Source organism: Macaca mulatta, chromosome 20, assembly GCF_049350105.2.
Source record: "Macaca mulatta isolate MMU2019108-1 chromosome 20, T2T-MMU8v2.0, whole genome shotgun sequence".
NCBI lineage: Eukaryota > Metazoa > Chordata > Mammalia > Primates > Cercopithecidae > Macaca > Macaca mulatta.
The window spans coordinates 69543589-69556418 of NC_133425.1; the positions used below are offsets into that span (position 1 = coordinate 69543589).

The 12830-nt window shown below is 46.5% G+C and overlaps 1 protein-coding gene across 29 annotated transcripts in view; it reads right to left on the minus strand.

The window, feature by feature from the left end:
- The window catches only part of LOC709576 (ATP-dependent RNA helicase DDX19B), a 43975-nt gene that overhangs the window by 8775 nt on the left and 22370 nt on the right, over positions 1 to 12830 (minus strand). For 18 of the 29 annotated variants that reach the window (XR_013411179.1, XR_013411178.1, XM_001107762.5 and 15 more), the window contains 4 exons: positions 11987 to 12040; positions 10524 to 10659; positions 9046 to 9138; positions 820 to 922 (listed from right to left, as the gene is read on the minus strand). Coding sequence is in view for 27 of the 29 variants with exons in the window: in XM_001107762.5 (XP_001107762.1) it covers positions 820 to 922; positions 9046 to 9138; positions 10524 to 10659; positions 11987 to 12040 (386 nt within the window). In the remaining 2 variants the exon portion in view is untranslated. Of the gene's footprint in view, positions 1 to 819; positions 1069 to 6189; positions 6299 to 8775; positions 9139 to 10523; positions 10660 to 11986; positions 12041 to 12830 lie in introns of those variants that run through there. The other 11 variants (XM_028840710.2, XM_077984658.1, XM_077984654.1 and 8 more) reach the window with 5 other exon arrangements.

The window sequence follows — 12830 nt, forward strand, 5'->3', positions numbered from 1 at the left end:
CCGTCTCGGCCTCCCAAAGTGCTGGGATTACAGGCTTGAGCCACCGCGCCCGGCCACCATTTGATTCTTTAAGCTACAGCATCATAAGCTAGAATTCTTAGGTGTCAGAACTCTGGGTAGGTAAAGACACTTGGAAACAGACACTGGCCATTGCAGTACAAAACCTACCCATGAGCACGGATCTAAAGTTCCAGTTGGCATTAGCTTTCTTTTCATTTACTCAGAAAGCTCTCAGAACTTTCTAATGGATGACAGTTGCTGATGAAACAGGTTTTCCTGCAAGTAAAGGAGCCAGGCCTATAAGAAGCATCCCAGAACTGGCACACCATGAAAAAGGAAACAGGATTTTTACTGCTGTTAGAGGATATTCCACATTATTTGTGCTCAATTTAAGGAGTTTTAGTTTGTGTAAAAAGTAATGCATAAATGCATAGCTTGGCTTTTATTTTATTTTTTTGAGACAGAGTTTCGTTCTTTTTGTCCAGGCTGGAGTGCAGCGGTGTAATCTCAGCTCACTGCAACCTCTGCCTCCTAGGTTCAAATGATTCTCTTGCCTCAGCCTCCCAAGTAGCTGGGATTACAGGCACACACCACCAGGCCCGGCTAATTTTTTATTTTTAGTATAGATGGGGTTTCACCATGTTGGCCAGGCTGGTCTAGAACTCCTGACCTCAGGTGATCTGCCCACCTCAGCCTCCCAAAGTGCTGGGGTTACAGGCCTGAGCCACCGCACTCGGCCCACAGCTTGCCTTTTAATCCATCAAATGGAAATCCCCTCTATCTATGCATTAGTAGAAACCTAAATTCATAAATCCTTACCTGGGGGTATTTGTTTGCAGGTTCTACTTGGCTAAGCATGGCCAGCACGAAGGCAGCTGTTTTACCAGTACCAGACTGAGATTGGGCAATTAAGTTCTGTGGGCTGCACAAGAAACAAACTGGTTAGGAGCTTAAATCTCAAGTAACCTTTTTAGTATTAAAAATTCATTTATAGGAGACGCTGGAGTACAGTGGCACAATCTTGGCTCACTGCAGCCTCAGCCTCCTGGGCTCAAGTGATCCTCCTGCCTCAGCCTCCCAAAGCGCTGGGATTATAGGTGTGAGTCACTGCAGTGAGCCTACTGATTTTTTTCAAATGTGAGTCAGCTCATGTTACTTCTCTGCCCAAAAACCTTCCAATAATTCCTCGTTTCATTCAAAATACAAGTTGAAACCCTCATAATGGCATACAGGGTCCTGCATGATTTGCTCCCCATTACACCTCAGCTCTCATTTCCTACTACTCTCTCTTTCTCTCCCTTACTTCGCTCCCCCACAGGGCCCCAGTGCTGCTCCGAGAACATGCCAGTCATGCTCTTTTCTTAGGGCTTCTGCACTGGCTGTGTTGTGCTTGGGACTACTGTCCCCAGATAACATGCTAACTCCCTTCTCTCCTTCAAGTCTTTGCCCAGATTTCACCTACTTCAGGAGATCCTACCTTAACCACTTGATTTAAAAGTGTAATCTACTTTGAAATGCCTAAAAAATACAAGATGTAGGTTTTGGTAGCAGGGTAGGGGTAAGAGTGGCAAGAACCAAGTCTTGCCTTGAAGGTGGCAAGAAGCAGCCTCTGAAGCAGCTCAAGAAACAGGCAAGGCCAGGTGCAGTAGCTCATGCCTGCAATCCCAGAACTTTGGGAGGCCGAGGTGGGTGGATCATTCGAGGTCAGGAATTTGAGACCAGCTTGGCCAACAAGGTAAAACCCTGCCTCTACTAAAATTACAAAAATTAGGCAGGCATGGTGGTGAGCGCCTGTAGTCCCAGCTACTTGGGAGGCTGAAGCAGGAGAATCACTTGAACCCACAAGGCAGAGGTTGCAGTGAGCCAAGATCGTGCCACTGTACTCCAGCCTGGGTGACAGAGTGAGACTCAGTCTCAAAAAAAAAAGCAGGCAAGGTCAGGTGCGGTGGCTCATGCCTGCAATCTCAGCACTTTGGGAGGTTGAGGTGGGTGATTTCTTGAGCCTAGGAGTTCGAGACCAGCCTGGGCAAAATACCGAAACCCTTTCTCTACAAACGATACAAACATTAGCTGGACATGGTGGTACATACCCGTAGTCCCAGCTACTCGGGAGGCTGAGGTATGAGGATCTCTTGAGCCCAGGAGGTGGAGGGTAGAGGTTGCAGGCTGCAGTGAGCTGAGACTGCGCCACTGCACTGCTGCCCTGGTGACAGAGCAAGACCCTGTCTCAAAAAACAAAAAACAAAAAAATGGAGCAGCCGCGGCAGGCCAAAGAGATGGACAAGGAAAATGAGGTCTTCCAGTAGGAAAAGAAGAAAAAAAGAACAGAAGAAACATGTACTAAAAGTGAAGCCATGGGGAGGGCCCCCAGCCACAGGTGGAATTTAAAAATCTGGCAAAAGTAAGCTGTTCCTTGTGGGGACTTCTTTTGTTTTTTTTTTTTTTCTTTATTGAGACGGAGTTTTGCTCTTGTTGCCCAGCTGGAGTGCAAAGGTGCGATCTCAGCTCACTGCAACCTCCACCGCCTGGGTTCAAGCAATTCTTCTGCCCCAGCCTCCTGAGTAGCCAGGATTACAGGTGCCCGCCACCACGCCCAGCTAATTTTTGTATTTTTAGTAGAGATGGGGTTTCACCATGTTGGCCAGGCTGGTCTCGAACTGCTGACCTCAGGTGATACACCCGCCTCGGACCTCCCAAAGTGTTGAGATTACAGGCGTGAGCCATCACACCTGGTCTTTTTTTTTTTTTTGAAACAAGGTCTCACTTTGTCGCCCAAGCTGGAGTGCAGTGGCACAATCTCAGTTCACTGTAGCCGCCACTGCGCGGGTTCCACGCAATTCTGGTGTCTCAGCTTCCTGAGTAGCTGGGGCTGGTATGAACCACCATGCCTGGCTATTTTTGTATTTTTTTTTGTATAGATGGGTTTCACCATGTTGGCCAGGCTGGTCTCGAACTCCTGACCTCAAGTGATCCGCCCACTTCAGCCTCCCAGAGTCCGGGGATTACAGGTGTGAGCCACTGCGCCCAGCCACCACAGTGGTAACTCTTTATTCTATTTCTGTTTAAACATCTAGATTCCCTGTCAAAACATCTGTTACCCCTTGTAGTTAGAATAAAGTGTTGTACATTTAATTTCTTTTTTATTTTTACCTTTTAATACTGATGAGGTCTTACTGTGCTGCCCAGGCTGGTCTCAAACTTCTGGGCTCAAGCCGTCTGCCTGCCTTGGCCTCCCAAATTACTGGGATAATGGGCATGAGCCACTGTGCCTGGCCAAAATTTATTAATTTTTTTTTTTTTTTTTTTTTTTTTGAGACGGAGTCTTGCTCTGTCACCCAGGCTGGAGTGCAGTGGCCGGATCTCAGCTCACTGCAAGCTCCTCCTCTCGGGTTCACGCCATTCTCCTGCCTCAGCCTCCCGAGTAGCTGGGACTACAGGCACCCGCCACTTCGCCCGGCTAGTTTTTTTTTTTGTATTTTTTAGTAGAGATGGGGTTTCACCGTGTTAGCCAGGATGGTCTCGATCTCCTGACCTCGTGATCCACCCGTCTCGGCCTCCCAAAGTGCTGGGATTACAGGCTTGAGCCACCGCGCCCGGCCTATTAATTTTTTTTTTTTTTTTTTTGAGACGGAGGGTCACTCTGTCACCCAGGCTGGAGTCCAATGGTGCGATCTCAGCTCACTGCAATCTCTGCCTCCTGGGTTCAAGTGATTCTCTTGCCTCAGCCTCCTGAGTAGCTGGGACTACAGGCACATGCCACCACGCCCAGCTAATTTTTTGTATTTTTAGTAGAGACGGGGTTTCACCATGTTGGCCAGGCTGGTCTCGAACTCCTGACCTCAAATGATCTGCCTGCCTCAGCCTCCCCAAATGCTTGGATTACAGGCATGAGCCACTGCACGTGGCCAAAATTTATTATTTTTATTTGAAGTAAAAAAAAAGTCATAAAATTTGCCCTTTTACCCACTTTTAAGTGTGCTATTCAGCGGCATTAACATTTGTAATTTATCACCTGTTATATTTTAATAAAAATGAATTAGCTATATTTCTTTTTTTTTTTTTTTTTTTTGAGACGGAGTCTCACGCTGTTGCCCAGGCTGGAGTGCAGTGGCGCGATCTCGGCTCACTGCAAGCTCCGCCTCCTGGGTTCACGCCATTCTCCTGCCTCAGCCTCCTGAGTAGCTAGGACTACAGGCGCCCGCCACCGCGCCCGGCTAATTTTTTATATTTTTAGTAGAGACGGGGTTTCACTGTGGTCTCGATCTCCTGACCTTGTGATCCGCCCGCCTCGGCCTCCCAAAGTGCTGGGATTACAGGCTTGAGCCACCGCGCCCGGCCGAATTAGCTATATTTCAAACTAGAATGTAAGCTCCTTGTGGGCAGGAATTTTGTTCTGCATTGTTGACTAATGTATCCAAGTGCCTAGCATAGTATCTGTTATATAACAGGCACTCAATAAGTATTTGTTGATGATAAAAGGTACTAGATAATTCTAGTAATAATGCTGGTCTCTTCTAATATTGTCAATCTAAAAATGAGCTTCTTGGCTAGGCCCAATGGCTCATGCCTGTAACCCTAGCACTTTGGGAAGGCAAGGTGGGAAGCGTGCTTGAGCCTAGGAGTTCAAGACAAGTCTGGGCAACAAAGTAAGACCCCATCTCTACCAAAGCCCCCCTGAAAAACAAAAACAAAAAAAGCCTGGTGTGACACCTCATACCTGTAATCCCAACACTTTGGGGGTTTGAGACCAACCTGGGCAACATAGCACAACTCTGTCTCTGATAGAGATATAAAAATTAGGCCTGGTGTGGTGGCTCACACCTGTAATATCAGCACTTTGGGAGGCCGAGGGGGGCAGATCACGAGGTCAGGAGTTCATGACCAGCCTGGCCAACATGGTGAAACCCCATCTCTACTAAAAATACAAAAAAATTAGCTGGGCATGGTGGAGTGTGCCTGTAATCCCAGTTACTTGGGAGGCTGAGGCAGGAGAATTACTTGAACTGGGACCTGGGAAGCGGTGGTTGCAGTGAGCCGAGTCTCAAAAAAAAAAAAAAAAAAAAAAGGCCGGGCGCGGTGGCTCAAGCCTGTAATCCCAGCACTTTGGGAGGCCGAGGCGGGCGGATCACAAGGTCAGGAGATCGAGACCACAGTGAAACCCCGTCTCTACTAAAAATACAAAAAATGAGCCGGGCGCGGTGGCGGGCGCCTGTAGTCCCAGGTACTCAGGAGGCTGAGGCAGGAGAATAGCGGGAACCCGGGAGGGGGAGCTTGCAGTGAGCCGAGATCGCGCCACTGCACTCCAGCCTGGGCAACAGCTTGAGACTCCGTCTCAAAAAAAAAAAAAAAAAAATTGTATAAAAATTAGCCAGGCATGGTGGTTTGCACCTGTGGCCCCAGTTACTTGGGAGGCCAAGGTGGGAGGATTGCTTGCGCCCAGGAGGCAGAAATTGCAGTGAGCCAAGATGGTGCCAGTGCACCTAGCCTGGATAACAGAGTGACAAACTGTCTCAAAAAAAAAAAAAAATTGGGGGAAGGCCAAGGTGGGAGGATTGCTTGAGGCCACGAGATCAAGACCAGTCTGGGCAACATAGCAAGACGCCCATCTCTATTAAATAAAGAAAATTAGCTAGGCATGGCAGCACGGGCCTGTAGTCCTAGCTACCTGGGAGGCTGAGGCAGGAGGATTGCTTAAGCCCAGGTGCTCAGGGTGCAGTAAGCTATGACTACACTGCTGTACTCCTGCCTAGGTGACAGAGTGAGACCTTATCTCACAGAAAAAAAAAAAGTTAGCATCTACAAAAATATTAGATCCACAAATATAAATGATCAATATGAAACCATGTCATAAATACTCCATTTATTCACCCTAAGCATGCTCAAAGTCCCAAGCTAAAAAAAAGACACTATCCATCTGGAGAAAATGTCACTGTTATGACACAGAACAAAGAAAACTTGAGAAAATACAGACCCAAAATATCTATTTTTATTTTTATTTATGATTTTTTGAGACAGGGTCTCACTCTGTTGCTCAGGCTGGAGTGCAGTGGTGCAATCTTTGCTCACTGTAGCCTCAATCTCCTGGGCTCAGGTTACCTCCTACTTCAGCCTCCCGGGTAGCTGGGACTACAGGCACATGCCACCATATTTGGCTAAGTTTTTGTATTTTTAGTAGAGACAGGGTCTCACCATGTTGCCCAGGCTGCTCTCGAACTCCTGGGCTCAAGCGATCCGCCTACCTCGGCCTCTCAAAGTATTGGGATTACAGGCATGAACCACCACACTTGGCCTAAAATATCTATTTTTAGACAAAAAAAAAAAAGATTCAGAATTTAGGATTATATGCAGAATTGTATATAATCATATAAAATATAGGATCAATCTGTATTAAATTTCCATCATGCTCTAGAATCTTGTTACTCAGAATGTGATCTGAAACATCAGCATTAGCATCACCTGCAAGCTTATTAGAAATGTTGACCCTCAGTCCCCACTTAGACCTACTAAATTCAGACCCTGCATTTTAATAAATGTCTATGAGATTTGTATGCCTGTGAAAGTGGGAAATGCCCTGCACCAGGAAACCACCTTAGTTACTGTATTATTCAGGTCTCCTAGAGCTGTTTGGCTTCTATTATATTTGACATAATGACTTTTATATATCAATACAATGAAATCATGGTGCATATACGATACAAATGTATATTTACCAACATAGGAAGATTATCATATAATTTAAAAACACAGCATATAAAACATTATTTATATGTCAACCTTTTTTTTTTTTTTTTTTTTTTGAGAAGGAGTCTCACTCTGTCGCCCAGGCTGGAGTACAGTGGCTGGATCTTAGCTCACTGCAAGCTCCGCTTCCCGGGTTTACGCCATTCTCCTGCCTCAGCCTCCCGAGTAGCTGGGACTACAGGCGCCTGCCACCTCGCCCGGCTAGTTTTTTGTATTTTTTTTTTTTTTTTTTGAGACGGAGTCTCGCTCTGTCGCCCAGGCTGGAGTGCAGTGGCGCGATCTCGGCTCACTGCAAGCTCCGCCTCCGGGGTTCACGCCATTCTCCTGCCTCAGCCTCCTGAGTAGCTGGGACTACAGGCGCCCGCCACCGCGCCCGGCTAATTTTTTGTATTTTTAGTAGAGACGGGGTTTCACCGTGGTCTCGATCTCCTGACCTTGTGATCCACCCGCCTCGGCCTCCCAAAGTGCTGGGATTACAGGCGTGAGCCACCGCGCCCGGCCTGTTTTTTGTATTTTTAGTAGAGACGGGGTTTCACCATGTTAGCCAGGATGGTCTCGATCTCCTGACCTTGTGATCCGCCCATCTCGGCCTCCCAAAGTGCTGGGGTTACAGGCTTGAGCCACCGCGCCCGGCCTTTTTTTTTTTTTTTTACTTGAGATGGAGTCTCGCTCTGTCGCCCAGGCTAGAGTGCAGTGGCGCAATCTTGGCTCACTGCAAGCTCTGCCTCCCAGCTTCACGCCATTCTCCTGCCTCAGCCTCCTGAGTAGCTGGGACTACAGGCGCCTGCCACCACGCCCGGCTAATTTTTTGTATTTGTAGTAGAGACGGGGTTTCACCGTGTTAGCCAGGATGGTCTCGATCTCTGGAGCTCGTGACCCACCGGCCTCGGCCTCCCAAAGTGCTGGGATTACCGACATAAGCCACTGCTCCTGGCCATATGTCAACTTTTTTTTTTTTTTTTTTTTGGCCAACTGATGTTGGCCAGCCTGGTCTCCAACTCCTGACCTCAGGTGATCTGCCCGCCTCGGCCTCCCAAAGTGCTGGGATTACAGGTATGAGCCACCACCCCTGGCCATAAAGTTATATATATGGCTGGGCACGGTGGCTCACACCTGTAATCCCAGCACTTTGGGAGGCCGAGGCGGGCGGATCTCTTGAGGTCAGGAGATAGAGACTATCTTGGCTAACACAGTGAAACCCCATCTCTACTAAAAAAAATACAAAAAATTAGTTGGCGGGCACCTGTAGTCCCAGCTACTCGGGAGGCTGAGACAGGAGAATGGAGTGAACCCAGGAGGCAGAGCTTGCAGTGAGCTGAAATCTTGCCACCGCACTCCAGCCTGGGCGACAGAGTGAGACTCCATCTCAAAAAAACAAAAACAAAAAAGTTATACGTATATATTTACATAGAGAAAAGTCTAGAAGTCTCCACTCCAAAATGTTAATAATGTAGGGAGAGGGATATTACAAATGATTTTTTTGTTTTTTGTTTTTGGTTTTTTTGAGATGGAGTCTCACTCTGTTGCCCAGGCTGGAGTGCAGTGGTGTGATCTTGGCTCACTGCAACCTCCGCCTCCTGGGTTCAAGCCATTCTCGTGGCTTAGCTTCCTGAGTAGCTGGGACTACAGGAGCACACCACAACACCTGGCTAATTTTTGTATTTTTTTAGTAGAGTCGGGTTTCATGTTGGTCAGGCTGGTCTTGAACTCTTGACCTCAAGAGATCCTCCTGCCTTGGCCTCCCAAAGTGTTGGGATTACAGGCGTGAGCCACTGCACCCACCCCCCACCCGCCCTTTTTGTTTGTTTGGTTTTTTTTTTGAGACAAACTCTCGCTGTGTTGTCCAGGCTGGAGTGCAGTGATATGATCTCGGCTCACTGCAACCTCTGCCTCCCGGGTTCAAACAAATCTTGTGCCTCAGCGTCCTCTTTTTCTCTTTTGAGACAGGGTTGCTTTGTTGCCCAGAATGGAGTACAATGGTGTGATCACGGTTCACTGCAGCCTGAAACTCCTGGGTTCAAGTGATCCTCCTGCCTCATCTTCCCGAGTAGCTGGGACTATAACTGCATGCCACCACGCCTGGCCAAGTTTATAACTTTTTTGTTGTTGTTGTTGTTTGTTGAGACAGGGTCTTGCTACATTGCCCAGGCTGGTCTTGAGCTCCTGGCCTCAAACGATCCTCCTGCCTTGCCTGTCAAGTTGCTGGGATTATAGGCACAAGCCACATTGCTGGCCTGTGAAAATAATAAAAGTTTTCAAAAATGGAAAATCTAAAATGAAACGGAGTTGTAATAGGACACATACGGCTCAGCAAGCATCAGTGGTAACGCATTCTCTTGTATCTTGGATGGACGATTGAAACCCATGGCATAGACTCCTTGGAGAAGCTGTGGTTTCCTAGAAAAACAGTTAAAGATGAAAGTCATTGTCTCTTTGGTTGAGGAAAGCAGCAAAATATCTGGAGGATTTTTCTCCTTTACTGTTTACACATAGTTTTTTGTTTATTTGTTTGTGAGACAGAGTCTCAATCTGTTGCCCAGGCTGTAGTGCAATGGTGCAGTCTCGGCTCACTGCAACATCCACCTTCCGGGTTCAAGCAGTTCTCATGCCTCAGCCTCCCGAATAGCTGGGATTACAGGTGCATGGCACCATGCCCTACTAATGTTTTTTTTTTTTTTTTTTTTGAGACAGAGTCTCGCTCTGTCGCCCAGGCTGGAGTGCAGTAGTGCGATCTCGGTTCACTGCAAGCTCCACCTGCCGGGTTCACGCCATTCTCCTGCCTCAGCCTCCTGAGTGGCTGGGACTACAGGTGCCCGCCACCACACCCGACTAATTTTTTTTGTATTTTTGTAGAGACGGGGTTTCACCGTGTTGGCCAAGATGGTCTTGGTCTCCGGATCTTGTGATCCACCTGCCTCGGCCTCCCAAAGTCCTGAGATTACAGGCGTGAGCCACTGCACCTGACCTAATTTTTTTATTTTCAGTAGAGACAGGGTTTCACCATGTTGGCCATGCAACTCCTGACCTCAAGTGATCTGCCTGCCTCAGCCTCTCAAAGTGCTGGGATTACAGGTGTCAGCCACTATGCCTGGCCTACACATAGTTTGTAATCAACAATAATTGAGCTGTGCTGAACTGAATACATGTTAGTACAGCTAAAGCTTTCACCCATTATCTGGAAATTTTACTAAATATCCCAAAACATCTAAAGTATTTGTTTATATTTTTTATATGGAGTCTGGTCTTGCTCTGTTGCCCAGGCTGGTCTGCAACTCCTGGCCTCAAGTGATCCTCTCACCTTGGCCTCCAAAAGTGCTGGGATTACAGGTGTGCACCACCGCATGCAGCTAAATTCTTTTATATAACTTAGTTAGTGGCTGGGCGCTTTGGCTCATGCCTGTAATCCCAGCACTTTGGGACGCTGTGGCAAGTGGATCACGAAGTCAGGAGATCAAGATCAGCCTGGCCAACACAGTGAAACCTGTCTCCACTAAAAATACAAAAAGTAGCCGGGTGTGGTGGTGCACGCCTGTAATCCCAGCTACTCAGGAGGCTGAGGCAGGAGAATCACTTGAACCCGGGAGGCAGAATTTGCAGTGAGCCGAGATCGCGCCACTACACTCCAACCTGGGCGAAAGAGTGAGACACCGTCTAAAAAAAAAACAAAAAAAAAAACCTTGGTTAGCTAAAACTGTTCTGTTGTGATAAAAAGATATCTATTACAGACCTAGGATCTCTATTTCAGTGCAAAGGGGAGAGTCAGAAAGTGAATAAATACTCACAGCCGAAGCTCTTCAAAAGACTTCACTGAGTACAGAGGGGAGTTTGGATCCCGCTGCAGGACTTCTACTTGGTTTGTGTTATCGACAAGGTTACTTCTGATCAGCTTGTTGAGTAAGGACTGGGCAGCTCTGTCCTCTGTCAGGAAAAAGAAAGCAAAGAATTTTTAAAAGTCCTTGAAACCTACCAAGCATTTACTCTAATTCAACTGCCATTTGTATTTTGAATAATAATGTACTGAACATTCAACTTGAAGGTACCTCATAGTTTTGACTTATAAATTAAAATAGTTTTATTAAAGAAAAAAGTTATGATACATCACCCATTTAGGCCTCATACTCTTCTCCAGACTCTATCTAACAGCCCTCTTTTCCTGCAGTTACCTATTCCTCTTATCCAGACACACATATTTACTCCCCCATTTGCACTATGTATAAACCTAAAGTAATTAACAATCACAACAATGGGAAAAAAAAACAGGAATTAACAAAGTCTGTACCTTAATTTTTTTTTTTTTTTTTTTTTTTTTTTGAGACGGAGTCTCGCTCTGTCGCCCAGGCTGGAGTGCAGTGGCCGGATCTCAGCTCACTGCAAGCTCCACCTCCCGGGTTCACGCCATTCTCCTGCCTCAGCCTCCCGCGTAGCTGGGACTACAGGCGCCCGCCACCGCGCCCGGCTAATTTTTTGTATTTTTTAGTAGAGATGGGGTTTCACTGTGTTAGCCAGGATGGTCTCGATCTCCTGACCTCATGATCCGCCCGTCTCGGCCTCCCAAAGTGCTGGGATTACAGGCTTGAGCCACCGCACCCGGCTGTACCTTAATATTGGACAAGTTGGTCTCATCTTGTCATGCATGTCAAATGTGTCAAAATAACATTAAGCTTAATTTTATTTGACAATAGAGATTGTCCAATAAACTTAAAATTTTTTATAATGGCCTGTTCAAGTGTTCAGTTGTTCAGTGTAAACTTTCTCTAAACGTAAACCATTAGAACTCCTTCACCTATTGACTATTTATATTGAACTTTTTTTTTTTTTTTTGGAGACAGAGTCTCGCTCTGTCTCCCAGTCTGGAGTGCAGTGGTTCAATCTTGGCTCACTGCAAGCTCTGCCTGCTGGGTTCACGCCATTCTCCTGCCTCAGCCTCCCAAGTAGCTGGGACTACGGGTGCCTGCCACTATGCTTGGATATTTTGTTTTTGTATTTTTAGTGGAGATGGGGTTTCACCGTGTTAGCCAGGTTGGTCTTGATCTCCGGAGCTCATGATCCACCCGCCTCAGCCTCCCAAAGTGCTGGGATTACAGGCGTGAACCACTGCACCCGGCCCCTATATTGAACTTTTATGCTAGCACTGTATCACCCATTAAAGTCGAGCCAAACTGGGTATATAAATGAAGCCTCATAACAATCCACTTTCTTAGAATGTAGAAGCTTGTTATTATATAAAGCTCCACGGCTGTGTTACCTTTCTCTTCTTCATCTGTCTTCTCTGCATTGGTATTGGTCTTGACAACAGCACCTTTATCAGACACAAAGTGGCCATCACTCAAAATCACATCCCATACCCAATAGCTGGGACAATTCAAATTCTATAGCACTAGAAGTTTTTGTAAAGGCCTAGAGAGCAAAAAAAAATGAGGAAACCAAGCCGCTGATAAAAACATTTTATTGTCCCTAAATAAACAAAGGTGTAAAACACTGTTGCTCATATATATATAGAGAGAGAGATTTTATTTATTTATTTATTTGTTATGCCCAGGCTGGAGTACAGTGGCGCAATCTCAGCTCACTGCAAGCTCCACCTCCCGGGTTCACACCATTCTCTGGCCTCAGCCTCCCGAGTAGCTGGGATTACAGGCACCCGCCACCATGCCCGGCTAATTTTTTTTGTATTTTTAGTAGAGACGGGATTTCACCGTGTTAGCCAGGATGGTCTTGATCTCCTGATCTCGTGATCCACCTGCCTCGGCCTCCCAAAGTGCTGGGATTACAGGCGTGAGCCACCGCGCCCGACCTCTGTTGCTCATATTCTTTCCTATTCTAGGTCTCCTCCCCGTACCTCAAAAACTATTATTTCCCTCATTGAATCAATACTTCTGAAATATTATAGAAAGGTTAGAGCAATTAGTGATCAGAAACCACCTTGATGCTCAACAGAGGAATATCTATGCAAATGGGATTTTATTAATATGTGAACACAATAATGCCATTAAAATTCATGTATATAACAAATGAGCAGTAAGACCAACAAAATTCATGCAAATAATTTTTTTTTCTCTTTTTTTGAGACGGAGTCTCACTCTTGCCCA